Genomic DNA, 23,788 nt, shown 5'->3' with positions numbered 1-23,788 from the left:
TTGGAAAAAATAAAGTATAAAAAGAAGGAATTTCCCCATGGGGACAATAAAGTCTATAACTTGTTTTCTGTAGTTATTTGGTTTCATAACAAACAAACAAACAAAAAGGTGCCATGGTGATTTCTGTGCTCAGCTCACTTCTTTGATTTAAAGACTGAAATACAGTAACCATATAAAGGACAAACTTAAGAGTTTATAGACTCCCTTTAAAAAAGACTAAAAAATAAATAAACATTGTCTTGCTCAGGGTGTAATGTCTAACATTCTTTAAGTAGCCTGATATGTTTGTTTATTACTGCTTTGAACTTGGACCATTCAGGCATGAGAGGGCGCTGCTCCACTCCCTGTTTCAGATTCATAACACTGCCTCTGAGATTGGACGCCCAATGTTTCGCTGCCTTCGGCTTTCCGAAGGAGCTCGACTATGGCTGATATTTACCGATATCCCGTTTTCTTCGAGTGTCACAGCGAGCTGCTCGACCAGAAGAAAATAGAAACGCATTTCCGTGTCCGCCGCAGGTCCGGAGGGGGGGACTGCGGACCCCTGAGACGAGAGACGCCCTCCGTCTACAGCGTCGCCTTCAGATATCAGAAAGGTAGGCCTGTAATACCAGACCGTCATTTAACATACAGTATGTCTCAAATAAATAAACATTAGTAAATAACATCTCAGAAATTAAATAACCTCAAAAATAAATAAAACTAGGTCAAAATGGCGTTTTACCTGAACCCATATTAGAAATGCAAAGTTTAGATGAACCAAAAGAGCATTTTATTAATAAATTTCGCCTATAAAATAACGTTTTGTTATATGTAAATATGTTGACAAAACCTCAGCAGTCAATGAATTCTGAACTGTAGGACATGTCCAGCAACATTACGTAAGTTTCACTTTCCTGAGAAAACGAAACTTAAGACACTGCGGTCAGAAGTTTCTTTTTTTGGTTTGTTTTTATAAAAGTTGGCTCATTGTCAGTGTTTGTGACTAGTCGTGACTGATCGAGGCTTTGCTGAAGCTTCAACCCTTGATTCAAATAATGGGTCTCTACTTGAGGCTTCAGTGACACTGTGCTCCAAGTAGCACCAGGTCACCAAAATGTGTTAGTCATTAGTTTATGGATTGTTTGGGGATTTGATTTTCCATGCACATTCCTGTTGGACTCCACCACATGGTTTTATGGTTTCAAGCTGACATGATAACATATTAAATTAAAAATAAGTTAAGACCATAACACAGTTTTAGTAAAGAGGAAGAAGTCATATTATAGAATCTTTAGTAATGCAACACTCAAATCTTTGTTGACTCCGTCTCTATTTGCTTCCAAAGCTCAGCTCACTTTAACAGCTGACATAACCAAACCAGTGACAGTAAAGTGGTTCATACATCACTCAAGTACATCCAACGTCACCAGTCACATGACCAAACCAAGCCTCGACACATTTGATTTATGTGTCGGAGCCGCGGCTGTCAGAGGACCATGTCTATTTGAGACAGAGAAAGAAATAAAGATAAATGTCAACTATTCAAAATATAATGATTCCCTTTTCCATTTTAGATCAGCAGGCCGTCCTGCAGAGACGTAAACATGTCGTGGAGCTTAAAGATGGTCATGTGGAGATCATTGTCCGAGGCAGCCTTGAACCTCACGCCTCTACTGTCAAAACGTCAGCTCAAACCCCCGATTCAGCAGCTCCAGCACAGGTCAGTCTATAATGTTAGTGTAGGTTTCTCAGTCATCGCGGCTTGATCCCAAAGACAGCTGACAATGTCATGACCTTTAACCCTGTCAAGTTTCCTTGAATGCTAATGTATAATTCATATTTAATTCAGAAATGGAAAAAAATGATTTGCCTTTAAAGATCACATGACTAACAACAACAACAATCAGGCTGCATACTGTATCACCAACACTGTAAGATAAGATATCTTTATTGTCACTGTACAAGTACAAAGAAAAATGACCTTTTCCAAACATTTTAAATACTAACATACATGTAAAAAAATATCTCTATACACAGAGCCCTCTGGTCAATCCTGCCTCAACTCCTCCATCAAGTGGTGAAGACTACGAATTACGACTTAATACACACCTCCTTCATTACCTCAAGGAACACCCACAAGCTTGGAAAGAACTTGAGAAAAAACTCACCTCTGTTTCCTGCTCTGCCCAGCTTTACCCAGACGAGGGTCGGGTGTTAGTCACGAGTGTAGCTCAACCTGGTGTTGAAGATGGCGTAAAAAACTGGAAAGCTGAAGTATACAGAGTCTTTGACGACTACGTGTATCACTATGAGGTTGAACCTGTCAAAATTAAAGCGTTGCTTCAGACCTGCAGCTCCCCTCAGACCACAGATGAGGTCAAGGTTTACAGAGAGGGTGGGAAGGCTGTTGTTGTTGGGAAGCGATCGCAGGTGAATGCCATGTTGATGGATTTAGAAGAAAAGTCAGGTGCTAGTGAGAAACAAACCAGGATCATTCAGCTCGGTAAGGCCAAACTCGTCCTCCTCTGGAAAGACATTGAGAATAGCTTGGGACAAGTTTTTCCAGAAGTGAAGGTCACCCAAGGAGATGAAGGTCAGATAGGTTTGGAGGGAACCAAGGAGGAAATTGTCAAGGCTGGAGATTTGATCTTAAATATGGGTAAAGTGGTCTTAGAGAGGAGAGTTTCTGACATGAGCCCATGCCTTTCGGCCTTCCTGAGGAAAACCTATGGTGGTCCAGGGTTGCTATCTGAGTTTTTAGGGGTTTTTGACAAGGTGGAAATAGAGATAAGAAATGCAGAACTTTGCTTCTTTGCCCTTTCTACTCAAAAACTGGATGAAATCGAAAGAAAACTTACAGACATATTCAAGGAAGTCAATATTGATATTTCTAACTGCTCTGTTGCACTGCCTGAGCTTGGCGAAAAGCTCGAGTGCAAGATAAATGAGATGAATCAAATGCAATGCAGAGCTCAGGCTGTGTTTGGCTCAGATAACAAGGTGTGCTTGCTGGGCCACACCGAAGAAGTTGAATTACTCAGTGAAGTTGTCAAACAGTTTGTTTTGGACTCAAATGTGCAAAGCGTATTCCATCTGCCGTATCCAGAACTCGCTCAAGACTTGCCAGAACTAATGCAGCTGCATAAGGTAGACTCCTTAGGGGTTACTGTACGTCCTTTAACAACGTCCTCTGGGCCCATGGTTGTGCTGGAGGGTCCATCCGGCAAAGTGACGGAGGTCGGTAACTGGCTACGTCTATTTTTGGACTCCTGTGATGAGGATAGGGTCACTACAGATGAGAACGGGTCAGTAAGATATTTCCAAAGCTCCCATCGGAATGATGAACCCCAATGTGTTGCGGCGAATCTGTCAGCGTTGTGCTTGAATCAAGTCAACAAAACAGTTGCGACTTACCGCCTTCGTGGAGGGCTTCAACTGGTGGTTTGTCAAGGTGACATTACCAAACAGGATGCTGACGCTCTTGTGAATGCTGCCAATGAAGATTTGGACCACTGTGGAGGGGTTGCTGCCGCACTGAGCAAAGCAGGCGGCCCTGAAGTACAGCTTGAGAGCAGCTCCTTAGTTAAGACTATGGGGAAAGTACCCACAGGTGAAGTGGTAGTCACCACAGGTGGGAACTTGAAATGCAAGAAGTTGCTGCATGCTGTTGGACCACTTGGTGGACAATGCGGCGGAAAAGAAAGAGTGTTGCTGGAAGAAACTATCCACACTGCTCTGAATTTATCAGAAATGATGGAGTTCCAGTCCATTGCCATGCCTTGCATCAGCTCAGGGAATTTTGGTGTCCCTGTTCATGTGTGTTCACAGGCTATTGTGACGGCTGTTAAAGAGTTTGGAAGTCAAGAAGGGCGTAGTCTAAGAAAAGTCATCCTGATTGATAACAGAGAGGAGGTGGTTAGGGTAATGCACGAAACATGTGAAGATCTTCTCCAAGGGGTAACTACCGAAAAAAGAGCACCAAGTGAAATTGGGTTTCCAATGGAGGCTTCTGTCCAAGACGAGGCTGGAGCTCCTGGAGATGGTGTCCATGTGGAGATTATTCAGGGTACCATAGAGACACAGCAGGTGAGAATTTAAGAGTCACAATAAAACCTTTGGAAAAAGAAAAGGGACTTATAAACCTAGAAAAAATGTCCAACACGCATCATTTCCTCCTCTCATTAGGTTGATGCAGTCGTGTCCCCAATGGTTGGCCAGGATCCTCTGACCACTCGTGTTGGAAACACTTTGTTCAAAATGGTTGGGCCTCAGCTGACTGCGATATTCAGAAAGCAAGGAGGAGAAGGAACTCTGGCTGGTGACACAGTCCTGTTGGAGGGCCTGACTGCACTTCCATTTAATGCCGTGTTCTTCCTCAACCTCGCTCCCTGGGATTATGACGAAGAAGGAACTGCTACTCAGGTACCAATCGGGAGAAGTGTGTCCAGTTGGGTCTTAACTTTTGGTGTCTGTTTGTGAGAACACTTTCTCATATTTCTTTCATTAAGTAATTGTATTCTGACCATTTCAGGCTCTGAGAATGGGCATCAAACAAATCCTTACCTCTTGTGACAGTAGAGGGTTTGCTTCTGTTGCTCTCCCTGTACTCGGGGCTGGGATCGCTCTGAAATTTCCTGACAGCTTGGTTGCAAGGATTCTACTGGAAGAGGTTCACGCTTTTGAACAAGTGCGAACCAGCAGAACACTACTGACTCTCCGGATTGTCATCCACCAAAATGACGAAGAAGCTACTGAGGTAACTGAAGTGAAATGTTCTAATAGCTCCGACTGTGAAACTCTAAAAGTGCACTGACACTAAGCATGCTTCACTCCCAAAGTCCAGTTGGTTTGACTAGTGTGAGTACTTCAATCCATGCTCAAGCATGTTATACTTCCTCAGCTCTGACTAGCTAGGAAGAGGTGTGCTTCGGCATGGTACATCCATACACAAGCACAAGCACAACACAACACAACGTGGACAGCCTTCATCATCAAAAAGTCCTAGAGTGGCAGTATCTGACTAAAATGATTTAAAATAAACAAAGCTAAGCTATATTCTCAACATGAGAAAAATTCAAACTTGGTCATTTGAAAAACTGTCCATTTCTAACAATCTCAAAATCTTACTGGGTTGCAGTTTAGAAAAATTACATTTCATGTCATTATTGGTGTTCAGACTTTTATTTATAATGTCAATCAAGATTCAAAGTGGTAATGCACATGAATGGATTTGGACTGGAGTGTAAAGGTTTTTGTTGATTATTGTTGACGTATAATCATTGTAATACCATATGGAACGTCTCTCTGCAGGTCTTCAAGTCTGTCCAGGAAGATTTCCAACTCAAAGAGTGCAAAAGCAAAGTTCAACAGCAGTACCAAGGTGAGTACTCATTAATGACAACAGAGACCCAGACAGTATTTTAAGTGTTTCTGCTTACGTCTCCCATAGTAAGACAAACGTGTTGAAGGACTTTTTGCGAGATATTGGCATTTATTGTATCCTTTTCTTAACAAATCAACACATCTTCTGACATGAATCATTTTCAGTCTCTGAAGCGTGCTCCGTCTACGCACAAACTGACAGATCGCGAACAAAAAGAGCAGAGAAAGTCGAACACAGCAGTCAAGTTGAGGTGTTTTACTGATTCTCTTTTCTTTTTTGTAAAACTGAAATAAATCCAAATTACAAAGTTTCTGTTATTAGAATAAACTACATTTAGCTTGCTTTATATGTTTTTAAGCATAGAACATGAAAATATCAGAAAAGTATCTTTTTAATCATTCCAAATTATTTAAATGCATATTTGCACAAAATACAGAAAAAAGTAAGTAAACTTACAAGCAAAGGCTCGCCAAGGCACCAACGCAAAGGAAAACAGGAGGGGAGCTTTCAGTCTGATCGCATGGAGACATTTTCACACACTGCTGGTTTTTCCTGGTTGACCTCTGACCTCTGAGTCACATGATCTGTACTGACCTATAAAAGAAAGACTTAACAGTTGTCATCATTTTTACAACAAACTGCCACAAGGAGGTGTCAAAAACATGACTTTGAAGGCCACAGAACGTGTGCCATGACAACTCCACAAATATGAGAAGCCTGTTATAATATATGTAAAATGTGCTTGTTAATGTGCAGCAAACATAATACTGTGTATTTTCTTACAGCGTCTGCTACGAAAAGGATTGTGCTGCTGGGAAAAACCGGATCTGGAAAGAGCAACCTAGCGAACACCATATTTGGAGAGAAGTTGTTTACCACAAACCACACCCCCAACTCTGGAACAAGCGAATGTCAAGCAGAAACCAAATCTGTCAACGGCAGAAGCATCACCGTGATCGACACTCCTGGTTTCTTCGATGCAGGAAGGTCCGAGGAGGACATGAAGCCTGAGATAATGAGGTGTATCACAGAGTGCGCTCCGGGGCCGCATGCTTTTCTCATCGTGCTGAAAGTGGAGAAGTTCACTGAGCAGGAGCAGGCCGTCATCACTAAAATATGCCAATATTTCTCTGAAGACGCTTTTAAATACGCTGTCATTGTCTTTACACATGGCGACCAGCTCCCTAAAGGGGTGACCATCGAGGAGTTTGTAAGTCAGAACAGAGATCTGAGTGATCTGGTGAAGAAGTGCGGTGGAAGGTGTCACGTCATTGATAATAAATACTGGAAGAACAAAGTTCAGAATAGCTACAGGAGCAACCAGCTTCAGGTGGAGGAGCTGCTCAACACGATAGACGAGATGGTGATGGAAAACAACGGAGACTTCTATGTCAATAAGATGATTCAGGAAGTAGAGAAAGAAATCCAGAAAGAGGAAAAGCACATTAGACAGTCTCAGGTTCACATGCCCGTCGTAGAGATCAGGAAAGAAGCGAAACGCAGAGTGTCTCACAATTTTCTGATCCAACTGGCTGGCACTGCAACGGGAGCGTTGATGGGGGCTTTCTTTGGTGTGGCTGCAATGGTTGGATTAGTTGTCACGGCTCTGCACAACTCTAAATCTTTAATCACTGTCATGAAAAGAATGCCAGGAGGAGGACAAGCAGCCACAGCTTTAGTAGCAGCAGCAGGAGGAGAAGTAGGTGTGACTGTTGTGGGAGTGGTAGCTGGTGTGACTGCAGTGAGCTTGACCGCAACAGGGGCAGTTGTGGGTGGAGTTATTGGACATGAAGCCTCTGAGGGAGCAGAATCAATAAAGGATGGAATTGACCGAGCAGCCAAAGCTGTTATCAACAAAGGAGAAAACGTCTTTAAAGGAAAATGGTAAAATGGACTTGAGCTTGTATCGCGCTTTTTTAGTCTGACTACTCAAGGCGCTTTTACACACGGCACGCCTAAACATTCACACACTGATGTAGTGAGGCCATCAGAAGTAACTCCCATTTATACTCGTTTATACACTGCAGACGAAGCAACTTGGGATGAAGTCTTGCACAAGGACACATTGGACATGTTGTTGCAGGAGCTGGGGATTGAACCCTCGACTTTCTCAACTAAGCCACCTCCAGCTTTAAGCCACTTCTTAAAACAACACTCAAACCTGTCGCTCTCTGCTTACTTGATTCTTCACAAAGACATTTTTAAGGAGAATGGCTTGAAGGAAAAGTTGAGCTGAAGAATTTGCAAAAAAAAAAAAAAAATCATCCCAGAAAATTTCGGAACATTTTCACGAGTTTTGTGCATGTGTGAAAAAGGCTACATGTCTTGTGTGGTTGGTGCTGGACAGGTAGCTTGTACTGTTTTTATTGAAATGAAGACAGTATGGTGGGGTTGGAAACAGGGTGAATTGAAACACTAATAGTTAAAAAAAGGCTAAAAAAGGATCCATAGAGCTGAAGAGATGTGCAGTCTGACATTAAGGCTGTGTGTGTTTGACAATCTGAGTAACATATATGATGAATTGATAAGTTTTGTAGATGGAAAAATTGTGAATCGCAGTGCAACTTTAAGAGGAGAGGGACTATTAATCAGTCAATCTTTATTTATATACTGCTAATTCTTAGCACACGTTACCCCGAGATGCTTGGCAAACAGCAGGTAAAAGAACTTACTCATTTGAAGATGGGGGAGAGGGAGATGCAGAGATCCTTTGTATTCCTCGTCTTCCTGAAGGTGGTGGGTCTATGAGATTATGAAAACTTTGACTGTAATAACAGGTGGAGGGGATAATCAATCTGAAAATATGTGAAACAAGTGTTACTATGTTTAAAGTTCTCTTTGAATATGGGTATTATATAAAATTGCATGTATTTATATAATTGACTGGAAGCTATGATTATGTTAGTGGTGGGTTGGATTATTCATAACTCGATTTTCCACACTAATTATTTTAGTCTTTAGACAGATGTTTGTTGTCAATCAGTTTTCAACAATAAACTCTTTGATTGCTCGCTCGGTTTCTGAGGAGTGTTTTGTTATATTTTGGTCCAAACTGGTCAACACCTCTGTCAAATGTTTGATTTGTATTCATACACTGACATTAAAAGCTTTGGCCAACAGGGGGCGGTATAAATCAAGCTTTGAGGTCAAAGTGAAGTCACAGAGTGGATGTGTGGAGACAGCTGGTTGTTTCCATTAAAGCTGTTTCTTAATCCATGACAGCTGGTTGTTTGGTATAAAAACATTCAATCATTCAGATATTTTTGCACTTAGTAAACTATCTTATCAAATGTAAAATACATATTGTATGAATGTGTTGAAAATAGACTTAAATACTGTGTTAAACAACATGCCAACAGTTTGTCTCACACTCGTGGTGCATTCATGTGGGGTCGATTTAAACTGAAGAGACGAGTTTCTAAGTTGTAAAATGAACATGAACGCCTGCTGAAGTCAGAGCAATAACACAGGAACTCTGTAAAGAGTGAGGTGCTCGACTTAATGTCATAATCTTCATCACATGGGAGATAAAAAAATATGTCTTGTTAATGTTAAAGTACTTTTTATTAGCGGTGAGTCACGTCAACGTTTTGTTCAAATATAACTCATTTGGGGTTTTTTTTTTAAAAGGCCAAAGTGGTGGGGTTGAATTTTCTTCTTTACTCACCGCTGATATTAATCTGTGTGGTTATCTGTGACTACACACATGGTGTCCATTTAAAAAAGTTTGGACATTGAAATTAAACCTTTGTTTAATTGAGCTTCACTTAATACTTCCACTTGTCAGGTTTCAGCGAGGTATGAAGTAAATCGTGCTGAGCAACACTCCTGTTGGTTTGTGAAACTTCTTTAAGGGAAATGTCCTGTACGTAACAACATCAGACAGAGAGGCCACTCTGAGTGATGTTTTTGTGTGTTGGTGTCGGAGGAGCATGATGGTGTTTAAAAGTTTTATTTTTTTCTATCTTTTGCAATAATTTACAACTTTTATGTTGTTGTTTTTTTGGGATCAAACACAAAACAAAAGCAGAAATGGTCAATTTCAGATAATAACCTGACAGTGTTTTTATAATGGACACATCATTCTTGCTGTAATGAGTGTAGAGTGGGCGGGAAAATTACCCAATTGTTTAGTTTAGCTTTTTTAATACAACCTCATTTCCCTAAAGAGTTGAGACGCAGGGAACAATTTAATTCAATTTAAAAAAAAAAAAAACTTTATTTGTCCCGGGGGTTAATTCAAGGGATTTACATTTTAAACAAAGACCAAAAGCGATGGTCTGCAAAACACTGAAGCCACCACGGAGCACGAAGGGTTAAAGGTTAAAAGAGGTCAAAAAGCTCCAACAACATTTGTACTATGAGGGTCAAATGTATTCACTGTATTAGACCGACGTGCTTCAGCTTGCTGCCTTCATCAGGGTCATCAAGAAACACATTGCAAACATCATTAAACTACCTTCCCAACCCATTTTTTTAAACGATGTGTGCAATGTGTTTCTTGATCAGCCTGATAAAAGCAACAAGCTGAAACCTGTCGTTCTTATGAAGTGAACAAAGCAGAGGTTTTTTTTTAACTGCAAATGTTGCTGGAGTTTTTTTTTTTTTCAATATCGCAATAGCTCAGTCTGCAGGGTATTAGATTGAGGACCAGACAGTCAACTGTTCAAGTCCGCGGGCCACGCCTGGAAGTTGGTCTGATAGCTGGAAAGTTGCCAGTTCACTTCCTGAGCACTGCCAAAGGCGCCCTTGAGCAAGACACATAACTCCGCCCATCCAGCTCAGGAGTGCTCGGCGTGTGCAGCCCCCTCGCTCCGACACCTCTCCATCGGATCACGTCCACAGGATCCTGTTTGTGCATGTGTTTGTCTTTCAGCCTGACTGCCATGTTCAGAAAGGAAGAAGAAGAAGGAGATCTGGCTCCTGACACAGTCCTGGTTGAAGACCAGTCGGCACTTCCATCTATAATAATGTTGTGTTCTTCCTCAACCTCGCTTCCTCACATTATAACAAATCTGGAGAAGTGTGTTCAGTCTCAACTTCTGGTGTCGGGGTCAACAACACTCTGCAAGTGTTTTGGGAAACCCAGGACAGTGCGTCTCAACTGGGCGAGTCTCAGGACCACCAACCACCAACTCCCATGAAGCATGATTTTTATTATTTATTATAATTTATTTAATGAAACTATGTGCAGTTTGGAACTGAGTCGGTACAAAACATGTGACAGAAGTTTATACTTTTTGACATAATTGTATCCTCAAGAAACACATTCGTGACCCTACAGAAAGCTGCTCCGCGACCCACTTTTGGGGTCCCGACCTGCCAGTTGAGAACCACTGACCTCGGAGACCAAATTCTCTTCCTTTTAAAAATGTCGTCCCACATTCTTGCTTCATGTTGGATTCCAGCTGATTAACAGTTACGCGTCTCCTTTGCCTTATTGAATGCTTCATAGTTCAGCATTCTTTCGTTGACTCTGAACATTTCAATAAACCAGCACGGTTTGTACACGCCAGTTTGAAGTGACTTTTTACGGGGCAACAAAAATCTGTGCGTCAATGTGAAGTCTATAAAGGTCAAGTTCACCCAGATCACCTTCCTCATGGACTTTGTGGTTTAGCCATTAAGACTCATTCTATGAATTTAGACACAATGGCTAACAGAATGACCATTTTTGGTGATAGATAGATAGATAGATAGATAGATAGATAGATAGATAGATAGATAGATAGATAGATAGATAGATAGATAGATAGATAGATAGATAGATAGATAGATAGATAGATAGATAGATAGATAGATAGATAGATAGATAGATAGATAGATAGATAGATAGATAGATAGATAGATAGATAGATAGATAGATAGATAGATAGTTCAAACTCTCAATAATCATGTTTAGATGCTCAACACAGATCTGCCCTACATAGAAAAGAAAACTCATGGAGGGTAGACTAACCCTCGAGGTCGACACTACACAGATGGAATTCCTCTCTTGACATGTGAAGGCGTTGACACACTGCCAGAGCAGAGGCAGGCCAGGTAATGTGGACACACCTTTCCCTCTCACTGCCCTGCATGTCACAGCAAGTTTGACAGATCAATGAATGGAAAGCTATATTGACAGAGAGTAGTGGCGGAGGAAACTAAGCGAGAAAGGCGAAGAGTAGAAAAGAGGGGAGAGTGTGACGTTCTTAGCACATTTGGACTTCTTTTTCCAGCTCCTGGAGTTCCTCTTTCACCCGTCTGAATCTGTCTGGATTGACAGGTGCTCCTGGTGAGTCTCTCCTGTCTCTCTTTCACGAGTGTGTTTTGATTCTGCTAGTGACAACATTGTGGCTACACCTGCCAACAAATCACTGCAAACAACCACAGTTAGTGCTACTGTTGAGGGACAAACAAGCAACATTGGCTGTCTGTTCGAGGATGAACAGGGCTTCTGTTTCTGCATATTTCATCTGTAAATGTTGCATATTTTTGGGTGTTTTTTTCTGACATGAATCCTCAGGTTCAGTCGGCTGAAGTCATTTGTTCAAAATACATGCAGCAAGTTGGTTTGTGTAACAAAGCTTTGCTCATGTGTAGTATTTCTCTGTAGGCGTAACAGGTGTGTTTATGGAGGTATGTTGTGAGTCACACAGAACACACAAAACACACCTTTTTGAGCCAGCCAGGTTTAATGGACTTAGGAGCTCTGTTTTTACAAATGATGGCACGCGAACAACGAGAGCTAAGCTTCATCCTCACTAGTTTTATTAACAAAATTAGAACATGTTTCTGAGAAAAATAACCTGCCACCGAAAAAGGGAACGGAAAGATTGATCCTTTCAAATGTGGCTGCGGTCGCTTTAATCCCACAGTCAGTGTGGTTTGACCGGCTTTCAGTTTCCATGTTGTTGTGTGGTCACATTTTACTGCCTGTTTCTTCTTCTTAAACCTGAAACAGCTTTAAATAAAAGCTGCTACAGACACATTAGTGCCAGAACAAAAAACAAAAACACAATTTCGACATCTTTCAAGAAGAAAATTGACTTTTCCTTAGCAATGCAAATATTTCCTTATTTTCCTCTTTTTAACTGTGTATTTCACTCACTAAATGCAAACAATAATTTTATGTCTATGCTATTGGTGTCGTAAAGGAAGGCTGACATTGGCAATTGACTGCCAAAGGTTAGCAGCAGTTTCATATTTGCAATAAGTCAACATTGCACAACAGCTTTGACAATGTAATCATTGTGCTCTTTCACCACTTACAGTACATTTATGCATTTCAAAGACTCAAGACTCAACTTTAACTTACAGTGTAAAATCAAACAGACACAGTCCAAAACACCACAGAGATGCCAAATCAATAAACAAACTTCAACGTCTCACTTCAATAAAAAAAGTTTTAGCAAATCAAGACTGTTTCTAAGGTCCCATCCTACGGAAGCCCTACAGGGACATGCATTTTATTTACTAGTAGTTTCCCTGTCGTTTTCCTTGACTTGTATATCTCGTTTCTCCAGAGTTGCAAAAGCACCAAACAAACAGAAATACTGTAGGCTTAACTTTCCTCATTAGTGTGAGCAATGAAAACAGGACATGTTGTGGCCTGGCCTATCACAGCGCGCGGCCTTTTGTTTTGTTTTGTTTACTACAGAACCGGAAAGTGAACTTGTTCGACAACAAACGTTATCTGGTGATGGTCAGATAAATTAATCCGTTATAATGGTAAAAACCAGCACTCTAATCCTGAGGTAACATTATCAATGTAATGTGGAGTGAATTGAGTTTATGTCCACCTTCGGGCTTCCGTACCTAAAACTTAAAGGGTCTTCTTAAACGTATACTACTGCATGCTACAGCATGTGTTATAATTGTACTGTTTTTGTTGTCAGAGTTCACCTCTTACAGTAAATCACCCGGTGTGACCTCTCCAGGGCTGCCAATTTAAACTTTTCGGATGCAAAGTAATCCATAATTACTGCGAAGGTTGAGAGGAAATATCAAACAGAACATGTGGGTGTGAATATCTGATTGGATGTACAGAAGCTACAACACTGAAGAGTTTGATGGCAGTGTAAAGGGTGTGCTCTTAAACTAACACTCCAGATATGTTGAACAAGTGATGACATGAAGATTTTTTATAACATTTTTCCAGTGAGCTGAAGAAGCAGCTGTACTGTATATTTCTTGCCAGAAGAAATGAGTCTCTCTGAAGTCCTGGTACAGCGGACAGGTTAAAAAGTGCAGCTCCATTTCCACTTCCTGTCGGGTGCAGACTCCGTCCTCTCTGGGGAGTCTGTGGTGTCCTCTACAGACGTCTCTACGTCTATCTAATCTACACACATCAATCTCTACGATCTTAATATAATCTACTTATTATGGCCCTATGAGGTCGAAGTGAGCGAGAGCATATTAGGATCATAATTCATGTTCAATAACTTCTTATCAATGCACATTGATTAGGATGGTATTGAGAGAATGACCTGTTAGCTATAGGTTATGGTCAAATAGAACAAGGTACTTATAAGAAAGACTACCAAGCAGACTGCATGCTACTAACTAGCATGCTAATAAGCGACTAGTTAATGGTGGATATTGTGACCTTAATTTGAAGTCTTACCAAATGTTAGCTTTTAAGTAATTAACTTGGATTGAATTAATTGATTTTGATTCATGGATAAAGTAATTGGATGTTTCAGTTCATTTGAAGATGGAGCTCATTTAGCTATCTACAATGTCTGTTTTCCCCCCTGTATTGTATGCCTGTGTTTTTCTACCACTATTGATTTAGCATTTTTCGTTTACCTTTTAAAATAATGAATACATAATAATGACTGAAGACTACGTTTGTGTTTCTGATAGCATTGCCTTTTCAGATCTAAAGAGAAACAGAAAAACTTATTAACTCTGACTCACTGTTCAATTACTGACACAAACAGTGACTGTTTCTCCCTGCTCGTGTCTGGTCTCGTTGTTCAGGAATTAAGACTCCCCGTTAAAACCTGTTACACTTGCGCCACACTCCTACACTTTCCAGCAGAAATTCATACTTGCTTTGTCAAACCAAAGAAGGGAGTGGGAGTAAGGAGGGGGAGGTTTTATCAGTCAGATCATCTTGAAGCACGTACAACACTTGGAAACAAGCTGAGCTATGCTAAAGGTGTAACAGCCTTTCCTGACATCCTGTCTTAATTTAAACACTGAAGAAAACACTTGTTGTTCACACTAAACTGTTTTATTTCCTGTTTTGATTATCCTAAAAATAAAAAGGGACAGAACATACATGAAAATGCAGGATTAGAAACACTGATTTATAAACTAGTGCTAGCTTACGTGCTGCACTAGCTAGAGGCTTCTCCTGATGACCTGATTGTAGACTTTAAATATTAATAGTTGATGTCACCTTTCTGTTACTGCAGGCGGTTTTGGAATCCCTCTGATGGAAGTCGCCATGCTGCAAATGGTGTCTCACCCTTGCTTTCAAGCAACCTAAAACAGGCTAATAAGGACAGGCTGATGTTATCGGCTTTTGTAGGAAGCATTTCTGATATCTGTATTTGTATGACCTTATAATTTTCCAAAATCTGACCCGGGGCTGACAGTGTCTGAAACCATACTTGTTCATTGACCACAGCTTATTAGATTTTCATGGGTTTATGAAGGGCTGTTTTGAAAGTCCATCCATGGTTGCCATTTTGGAAATTTAAACTTTTTTTTTTTAACAGGCAAAGTGCCGGAGCTGAGGTGAGCTTTAAGCCCGCTGACATACAGCTGCACTACTGTCACTTGCAGTTCAAATTCCCTAATTGTGTATAACTTGCATCATTTATTTAAAAAAATTGAATAAAAAAAAAAATGTCACGGGTACAGGCAGAAAAAAGGAAAGAGGACCCAAGTGCATAACAAAAATATTTATTTAAACAAAAGGCAAAACTTACTCAAAAAAACTAAATTCAAAGACGAGGAACAGAAACCATCCAAACATTCCGACAGCATGAGACAAACGACAATGAACCAACAAGAGGGTGAGGAAACACAGAGACTAAATAGACAGGGGTAATCGGACACAGGTGAGACTAATAAGACAGGTGAAGGCAATCAGGGTAATCAAGACAGGAGGGAAACCAGAGAGACAGGGGACACTGAAAACTACACAGTAAAACATAAAAAGCACTGAAGATAAGAACCACAACTTAAAACTAAGGAAACACTAAAGACTGCACTAAGACACATTAATGCACAAGTAAAACAGGCAATAATATAAAATACAACATAGAAGGACATGAGGATACAAAGTAATATGGAAAAACACAAGGGAATAAATAAAACAGAACTCAAAACTCAGAAATACAACATATACAAGACCAAACCATGACAAAAATCCAGGTAATTTATATTTTTAAAAAATCCACACACATTGTAAAAACACTCACTAATCAGACCAAAACAGATTTTTGAACCAGGCTGTAAACATGTTTATATTCTGCAAAATGAATATTTTAACAAGGGCGTGTATAGCACTTAGGGCCAGCCTCAAGTGGACACTTGAGGAACTACAGCTTTTGAGAAATTTTGCATTGGCTTAATTTTCCTACACTGGAGATTTCTGCCTTGGACACATATGTGGTGTGCATGTTGTGTATGTTTAATAACCATTTTTTCTGTAGTAAAATTTGTGGATTTTTCTCAATATGCACTTTTATTTTAGTGTTATTATCCATGAATACTTAATGTGAGACAGATTGTGTTGTTAAGTGTTTGACTTAAGTTTACTTGACTTTAGATATAAATAAACTGAGTCAGCCATTGTTCTCTATTTTACAGGTCACAATGATGCCCCCGCCTTTAAACAGCTCCAGCAGACTTTCCTCTGCAGGCAATGAAACCGTTGTGGATAGCCCGACTGCCACCGCTTTAGGCGCCCTCATCCTGAGCATTGTCTTTCTTTTGGGCCTTCCTGGAAACCTCTTCATTATCTGGAGCATCCTAGCACGAGCTCGAAAACAGTCCATCACCACCCTCCTCATCCTCAACCTCGCCATTGCAGACTGCTCGCTAATGGCTCTTACCCCATTCTTCGTTGTCTACCTGGTGATGAAAAACTGGGTGTTTGGGAATGTGATGTGTAAGGTCCTCTTCTACCTTTGTCTGGTCAACATGTACGCCTCCATCCAGCTCATTACATTGATGAGCTTATACCGATTGTTGGCAATACTGTGGCCGCGGCGCATCAGTTCTTTTAGCAACAGGAAGACTGTATTACTGGTGATAGCGGTGGTTTGGGTGCTGGTGATAGTCGCCTCAATTCCTGCAATGATCTTCAGAGAGGTGAAGAACAAGGGGGGGACTACTGCAGTTTGTGATTCATTCCACTATAATAACAGAGATGTGAGTGAACAAATACACATTGAGCACACTACATCAAGATTGAATATCAGCCAATGTTGTTTCTATAAATGTAGGTGTCATTGTGTATCAGGATCTGTACCTAATAATATTATACTCGCCCTTTTTTCTTTCTTGATCACCCCTTCCCAGGTGGTTCTCCAGTACACGCTGGAGCTCGTGCTGGGTTTTTTAATTCCTTACCCTGTCATCGTGGTCAGCTATATCTGTATCTTACGGCGCATCCGAAAGACAAAGTTTGGGCGACGCATTCGTAGTGAGAAGCTCATCCTGGCCATCGTGTTGACCTTTTGCCTCTTCTGGTTGCCATACCATTTAATCAACATGGTGCAAGTATGTCATTTGCCTTTTTACATGTGAAATTTTCTTCCATGCCAATGGATGCATAATGAATGGATATATAAATGTATTGATCGCGCCTGTGTGTTTAATTGGATTTATTGTTTTTCTCAGGTCACATGGGCTTTGTGTCCAAAGGGTCACGTAAAAGACATGTAAGTTTTGTGCATTTTATTTTAAAGTGACTGTTGAGTCACAGTCACATTAAGCCATCTGGCTTAACATTTTAGACATTTTTAGTAATGCCTTGTGTTCCTGAGTTCGGTGAGAACATTTCACCTGGCAAGTGTCTCTGGGTAAAGTGTTAGCCACGATCCCAGAGGTGATTAGCTTAGCAAAGCTTAGTTTAGCTTAGTTATTACAGAACTAAAATAACAAACACTTGTGCAATGTTAAGAAACACTGACATCAGCAACTCAAAGGCTTATAAATCAGGTAATAAAAACGGTATTAGAGCAACTATTGGGAGTTAAAATGGGTGTTATGTACCGTAACTATATTTGGGTTGAAGCAAACTTGTCGCTGTCCTTGTTTTTCTTTTCATAGAACAAAAACTATAGTCCATGGTCCACTGAAATAATAACAGACGGTCAATTTTTAAACAAGCAGTGTAAAGTCATTATGCTAAGCTAATTTAAGCTAGCTGCCAACTAGCTCTTTGAATTAACTTCACAGTGTGCAGTGTTTGACTGAATTTGGAAGCGTTCTATTTTTCTGTAATATCTAACTTGTAAAATGCTCTGATCTCTTCCCAGATTGTATAAAATATGGACCAGGAGCCGCGCTGTCACCTCTGCCATAGCTTTCATCAGCAGCTGTGCCAACCCGGTGCTCTACTTCTTCGCAGGAAAGTCCTACATCCAGCGAGAAGGGTTTGCGTTCATGGCCCGCTTGTTTGAGGGCACAGCTCTGGACTCTGCCTCCAGGAAGAGCCGACAAAACAGCCAGAATTGCAGCCGTGACAAAGACAAAGATGCAGAAGCTGTTATGCTAAAGGACAAAGAAGCAGACTCTGTTACCAACTCGAGCTCTAATGTCAAACCAGTGAAGAACGGTAAGTAGGACTACGGCAGAGCAGAACTGGATCTGGTATTGAATCCCTGGAGGAGACATATGAACCATTTAATCCTTCATGGGACAAACTTGAGGGTTGATCCTACACGGTTCCTTGCTCAGCATCTGCAACTTAACTGTGTCACCCAATGCAACAAATAGCGATTTCTGTCTGCGCTTATACCAGAACGACACGCTATGCATCATATTGGACGAGATATGAGCCTTGTTCCACCCTGAACCACATGATGAAAAACTTTGGAGTTTTATCCAAGAAAATAATTCTTCTCATCACTTTCATCCCCAAAGACGAGAGGAGGCCATGCTTTTGCTATAAATTTTTATTATAGCTGTTTTTATAGAAGCTGTACCTTTTTTTAATGACATTTTTAAAGAGTTATTTTGTTAATGCATTGGGTTTTTTTCTTTCTGTAAAACACCACCAAAACGTCAAAATGAACAGGAACAGTAAATATTGCTATCCATCAAAGACAAGCATTCAGTTCACTCAGGCGTGTGTATTACAAGATTCACATTTTAATTGTTGTGCATTTCTTTGGCATGTCTTTCTCTCTTTTAAAGTGTATACAATTTTCTTCTTGGCACTGTGGGGTGAAATTACAAGTCTTTAAAATAGCTTCTATTTTTAGACATGTTTCTCCTGTTTACTCTGTTTTGCAGAGCTAGTTACATACAGAAGCTTGTATGTCTGCCATGTGCATACAAATTGAGTCTCGGAAAGAGGGGTCGACAGCTCAATTCAGGTTTTGAATTTGGACTGCAGCACCCATTTTCAACACTAGGGGCAGAGTTTCATATAGCTCCTTCAAAAACAAATTTTGGTAATTTAAAAAAAAAAATGATGTAAAGTCTCTTTTCCGGACAGAATGACACATCTGAACTTTGTTAATCAATATTGGTTGTGTTGAAAGAGAAACATACCGTAAATCTGACAAAATGTCTTTTGCAAGAGAGCACGCCGGGCCCATCACAGAGGTATGATATGAAGCTCTTGTATCAACAAGATTCTTGCAAGTTTACTGGAATATTCTCCCCCACATGTATTCACCCTCATGACTTGTCTCTTGTGCTGTTCATTCCTGCACCTTCTTGAAATGTACACCTTGCATTTCATAACTTTTCACACAACTTCTGCTCTTTTGCGTCCAGTAATGCGTGCCTCAATAATCCAAATTTGACCAAAAAAAAGCAGATGGAAGTCACTGACAACTGTTTCTTCACTGAGGCTGAAATGCATACCTGAGTTGATAACATTTCTGTATCTTGTACTGATAAGAAATAGAAAAATGTGGAACATCGCCTGCGTCGCAACCCAGTGAGCTCAATCTAGCTTCCTGTTCTCACAGGATTTCCCCTAAAATGACCCTCTTACTCAATATACACGTTCGAGGTTTGTATTTCTCCCCACACGCAGTCCTCAATCCAAAGACTGAGAGTTGACAGTAGATCAGACAAGGTGTTGACGTGGTGTTCACTTTTCACGTGGATTTACTGAGGCAGTTACACACGGACGGAAATCTGCAGTTGAAGGTCAGTCCATATATATGATTCTAAGTGGATTAAATGTAATAAAATGTTCCTATGTAATATAATCTGTCTTCCTCATTTGATTTTATTGTTCCTAGAACAGAGGGAACTTAAAATCTGGATGAAACGAGTCTGCATATTGAATATGTGAATTCGGCTTAAAGCTAAAAGAGCCGCCCTTTGTTGAACATTTGTGTTAAATGATAAATATCAGCATAATCGTTGTGTGTTTGAAAGATAAGGGCAAGGAGTCAATCCACACACCAACATATTTAAAGTGTTCTACCTTCTGAAGGGTTTCATCATCATGTTGCCAGACGTTGAAAGTAAAAAAAAAAAAAAAAAAAAAAGGGAAATTGTGGAGAATGTTCAAGTTTTTTAGTTTGGGTTTTTCCATTAATCATTTGGTCTAATCAAAAATCTTACATCCGTTTGAACACATACTGTTCTCTTTCATTTATCTTTTCATTCTTATGGTTTATTTTGAAAGCTGAAGGAAGGCGGGATAATTTTATCCTAACGTTTCATTCAAGAAAAAAAGAAAAAACACCAAGAGCAGTAACCCATCAGCCACTGTGCCACCAGCGCCCCAAGAAGTACAGATTTTTGATCTGTTTGCACGCCTCTCTTGGTATTCACCTGCTGTACAGAAATGTAATACATGTAACTCAAGGGCTAAAACATTGTGGAAAAACTTAAGCCAATAGTTTGCAATCGCGATCATTTTTGTTTGATGTTGGTTGATAACTCTGTCTATTCTGTCTTCCAACAAGTTTCAGAAGCACACTGTGCAGAGATACCTGAACTGACTCAAAGATATTGTGCCATGTTTCACAGCATTGACACATCCTTACATCTCACAAACCTTTATACAACATATCCTGTTTCCTGCCTGTTTTGAACTGTTACTGAGGCTCAGTAACAAACAAACATTTACCCGAGAGACAAGACTCCCATTAAGTCATAAAATAGCAAAGATTCTCGAAATAGGTACAAACACAAATACAGCATGTAAACACATATTGGTTTTCTAGCCTTTTTTAAAATCTGTATTGCAGTGAGAATAAAAGATTTTCTGACACTTTTCTTTGTTGCTAATGGTACTCTGTCCGTTACACAGTTGTCAAAGCCAAACACAGATTCTACAGAGGTTTTCCCGATGGAGTCGAACCACTCCAACATCTCCCAGCAGTTCTCCCTTCCCTCCTGTTCTATGCCCATCAGTGCCTCAGCCTGGGGCGGCATCATCATCCTCATCCTGGCGTTTTTGCTCGGCTTCCCCGGGAACCTGTTTGTGGTTTGGTCGGTGCTGTGCCGGGTGAGGAAGCGCTCCGTGACCTGTTTGTTGGTGCTGAATCTTGCTCTGGCGGATGCTTTCGTGCTACTCAGTGCTCCTCTTTTCCTGCGGTACCTGGCTGGAGGTCGAGGTTGGGAGTTTGGATCTGCGGCATGCAAGCTAGTGCATTACCTGTCAAGTGTGAACATGTACGTGTCCATTTACCTGATCTGCCTGATGAGCATGGACCGCTGGTTGGCTGTGTCCAGACCTTTCATGTCCCAGAGGATGAGAACCAAACGTACGCTGCTGATTCTCCTGATGGGGGTGTGGTGGTTAGCGTTTCTCCTGTCACTGCCGATGCCTTTCTACCGCAGGTGAGACCAACATTTCAATGTTACCTTAAACGTTTTGGGAAGGTCGGAATGGATGTGATGTATTTTTCTATGGTGGGAAAACAAACGAAGCTGAGAGAAAAGAATGGAAGCTGCTTCATTGGTAGTTTTTGGTTTCATTCAACTTTCAAGATGTCTTAGCCTGAACACTTGGACTCTGAGAAGTGACCAACAAGTTTGGAAACTTCTGGTTACTTCTGCTTTGGAACTGCTTGGCTCTCATCTCTGTTGCTTAATTATCATATTTTATCATATTTTAGAAATGGTTAGAACATTTTGAAATATCCAAATATTTCACTTGTAAAGGCACGGTATGTAAATTCCACCACCGGTGGGCTCTAAAGCGAAACAATAACCAAAGATGACGTTGATGCTGGAGGGAAATCATGGGAGTTCTTTCTGCTACTCCAACCCCTAACTCAGGTGAAACAGGCCTGAGGGATAGAACAGGTTTACTGACGATGTAGCCAAGTATAAGTATTTTACTGATTCCTTATTGACATAAGTAACCATCCGGTGTTTCCACGGCAACGATGAACATGTTGCGTTTGTTTTGACAGCCGCCACTGCAAGCAGTAGCAGAAGAGAGCATTCCCATGAATCCCCTGCCAGCCTCGACATCATCTTTTGTGATTGTTTTGATTGAGAGCCCCCTGGTGGTAGATTTCACACACTGATTTGACTTGTTTGAACACTCTGGTTATGACTTATAATGCTCACCTCTATTTATATATTTTTTCCCCCTTTCTTCTTTTCTTACAGCAATGTTGAGGTACCATGTCCAGGCAATGCCTCTCTACACTTTTGTTTAGTAAGCCACTGGGGCAGCGTGGGTCACCGGGTGTTCCAGTACCTGTTTGAGACCTTCATGGCCTGCTTGGTGCCCTTCGCCCTCATCAACACCTGTTACTCCTCCATCATTTGCCGTCTGCAGAGTGCAAAGTTCAAGCAGAGAGGACAAGGAAACCGCCTTATCCTGATCATCATCTGTACATTCGCAGTATTCTGGCTGCCCTATCACATCATCAATGTCATAGAGGTAATTCTGCGAAGCTATCTGTTCCTGAATTTACTGGAAGTAACTTCTGACTCTGTAAGATGTAATGAGCAAGGAGGCATATGGAAGTTACATGATGCGGCATTTGTGCTGAGCAGTGCCACTAAAAAGATACAACTTTTCTCCATTGGTCTAAAATCTCTCACCCTCTCATTTCTCCAGGTAGTCGGTCTGTTGAAAGACAACAAATCGGTGATCGGCGCTGCCACTACAGCGCGTCCAAACGTCACGGCCTTCGCCTACTTCAGCAGCGCTGTAAACCCCATTCTCTACGTGTTTGCCGGCAGCTCCCACATCCGCCAGGCTGGTCTCAGCTTCATGGGCAAACTCTTTGAGGCGACCTACTCTGAGAGCAGAACGACATCTACCTTCAGCCGTGGCAGAAGCAGCTCTTCACCGGACGAGAGGTCTGTCCTGCACACGCTGTCGGTCAAACTTGGGAAACCCTTCAAAGGCAAGGACAAGGATAGGAGCAGCAGTGTGGCAGACACAGGGTTCAACGAGTCAGATCTCAGGACTCTGGACAGTGTGGAGCAGTTGGAGTAGTGTTTAAGCTGTTCTCAAAGTAACCTTGCTTGGACTACTTCTGTTGATTAATTACACAAACTGTGTTGCTTCGATATTTGTATAATTTTTACTCTCATTATATTTTGAAAAAATAGCCTCCTGTTGGTAGTTATAACATTGTCATAATGTCAAACAACCTTTTTCTCTCTTTGCTTGTCCAAAACCAACCTCTGGGAGAGTCTCTTTTAAGATAGCCCCTTGCATGTTTTGACTATATGTGGATCTTGATTATTTGTATATATTTATTTAAATGGATAATAAAGTTGTGTCATTGCTTTAAAGACCTAAATGTTGGTGTGTGTGTGGTTGAGTCACTCCAAAACTCCGGTTCAGCTTGATGTCTGTAAATATTCCAACAACCATTGGATGGGTTGGCATGAAATTGGGTACAAAGTCTTATGAGCCCCAATGGATGAATCCTAATGACTTATTTTGTCATTATTATTTTGACTTGAACCCAAGTCTACTGGGTGCAGATCCTTTGTAAGTCGTATTGAACTGCCTTTTTACTATTTGACACATAAAACAACATACAACAAACAGCTAACTGGTTTAGATTTGAGTTCTATACAGACCCTTTGAGGATCCCTTTTTTTTTTTTTTCAAATTTTTTCAATTTTTTTCAAATTTTCAACCATCATCAAGTATGTCCATTTTTTAAGCACTATTGTGTGAGTTTAGCCTTTACAGAAAATACCCTTTAAGGGTTACAACACCCCCAAAAACAACTGAACAGGTGTTTGCTTCATGTTCAAATCAAAGAATGAGTGTCCAAAAATATACACATTTCAAAT

The 23,788-nt window shown here is 40.8% G+C and overlaps 3 protein-coding genes across 4 annotated transcripts; all 3 read left to right on the top strand.

The window, feature by feature from the left end:
* Nucleotides 1–333: 333 nt before the first annotated feature.
* On the top strand, nucleotides 334–8,354 carry LOC306841723 (protein mono-ADP-ribosyltransferase PARP14-like). Its single transcript, XM_079371677.1, has 7 exons — nucleotides 334–596; nucleotides 1,557–1,702; nucleotides 2,020–4,068; nucleotides 4,168–4,404; nucleotides 4,514–4,738; nucleotides 5,293–5,362; nucleotides 6,151–8,354. Exons 1-7 carry the CDS (start codon nucleotides 425–427, stop codon nucleotides 7,251–7,253), a joined length of 4,002 nt encoding a protein of 1,333 aa, XP_079227803.1. The 5' UTR covers nucleotides 334–424; the 3' UTR covers nucleotides 7,254–8,354.
* Nucleotides 8,355–11,610: 3,256 nt separating this feature from the next.
* Nucleotides 11,611–18,931, top strand: LOC306841736 (leukotriene B4 receptor 1-like). 2 transcript variants are annotated; one of them, XM_079371698.1, is made up of 5 exons: nucleotides 11,611–11,642; nucleotides 16,178–16,741; nucleotides 16,892–17,092; nucleotides 17,213–17,253; nucleotides 17,854–18,931. In XM_079371698.1, the coding sequence occupies exons 2-5, from the start codon at nucleotides 16,184–16,186 to the stop codon at nucleotides 18,158–18,160; spliced, it is 1,107 nt and encodes a 368-aa protein (XP_079227824.1). In that variant the 5' UTR covers nucleotides 11,611–11,642; nucleotides 16,178–16,183; the 3' UTR covers nucleotides 18,161–18,931. The 2 variants fall into 2 exon arrangements, with proteins under 2 accessions (XP_079227824.1, XP_079227823.1); XM_079371697.1 differs by lacking the exon at nucleotides 11,611–11,642 and adding an exon at nucleotides 15,478–15,739.
* Nucleotides 18,932–19,090: 159 nt separating this feature from the next.
* Nucleotides 19,091–23,283, top strand: ltb4r (leukotriene B4 receptor). The gene is made up of 4 exons (XM_079371696.1): nucleotides 19,091–19,702; nucleotides 20,820–21,352; nucleotides 22,133–22,409; nucleotides 22,590–23,283. Exons 2-4 carry the CDS (start codon nucleotides 20,859–20,861, stop codon nucleotides 22,971–22,973), a joined length of 1,155 nt encoding a protein of 384 aa, XP_079227822.1. The 5' UTR covers nucleotides 19,091–19,702; nucleotides 20,820–20,858; the 3' UTR covers nucleotides 22,974–23,283.
* Nucleotides 23,284–23,788: the final 505 nt, after the last annotated feature.

This window comes from Symphodus melops, assembly GCF_947650265.1.
Source record: "Symphodus melops genome assembly, chromosome: 20".
NCBI lineage: Eukaryota > Metazoa > Chordata > Actinopteri > Labriformes > Labridae > Symphodus > Symphodus melops.
The sequence above is the reverse complement of the archived record's forward strand: the minus strand, read 5'-3'. Positions and strand labels throughout refer to the sequence as shown.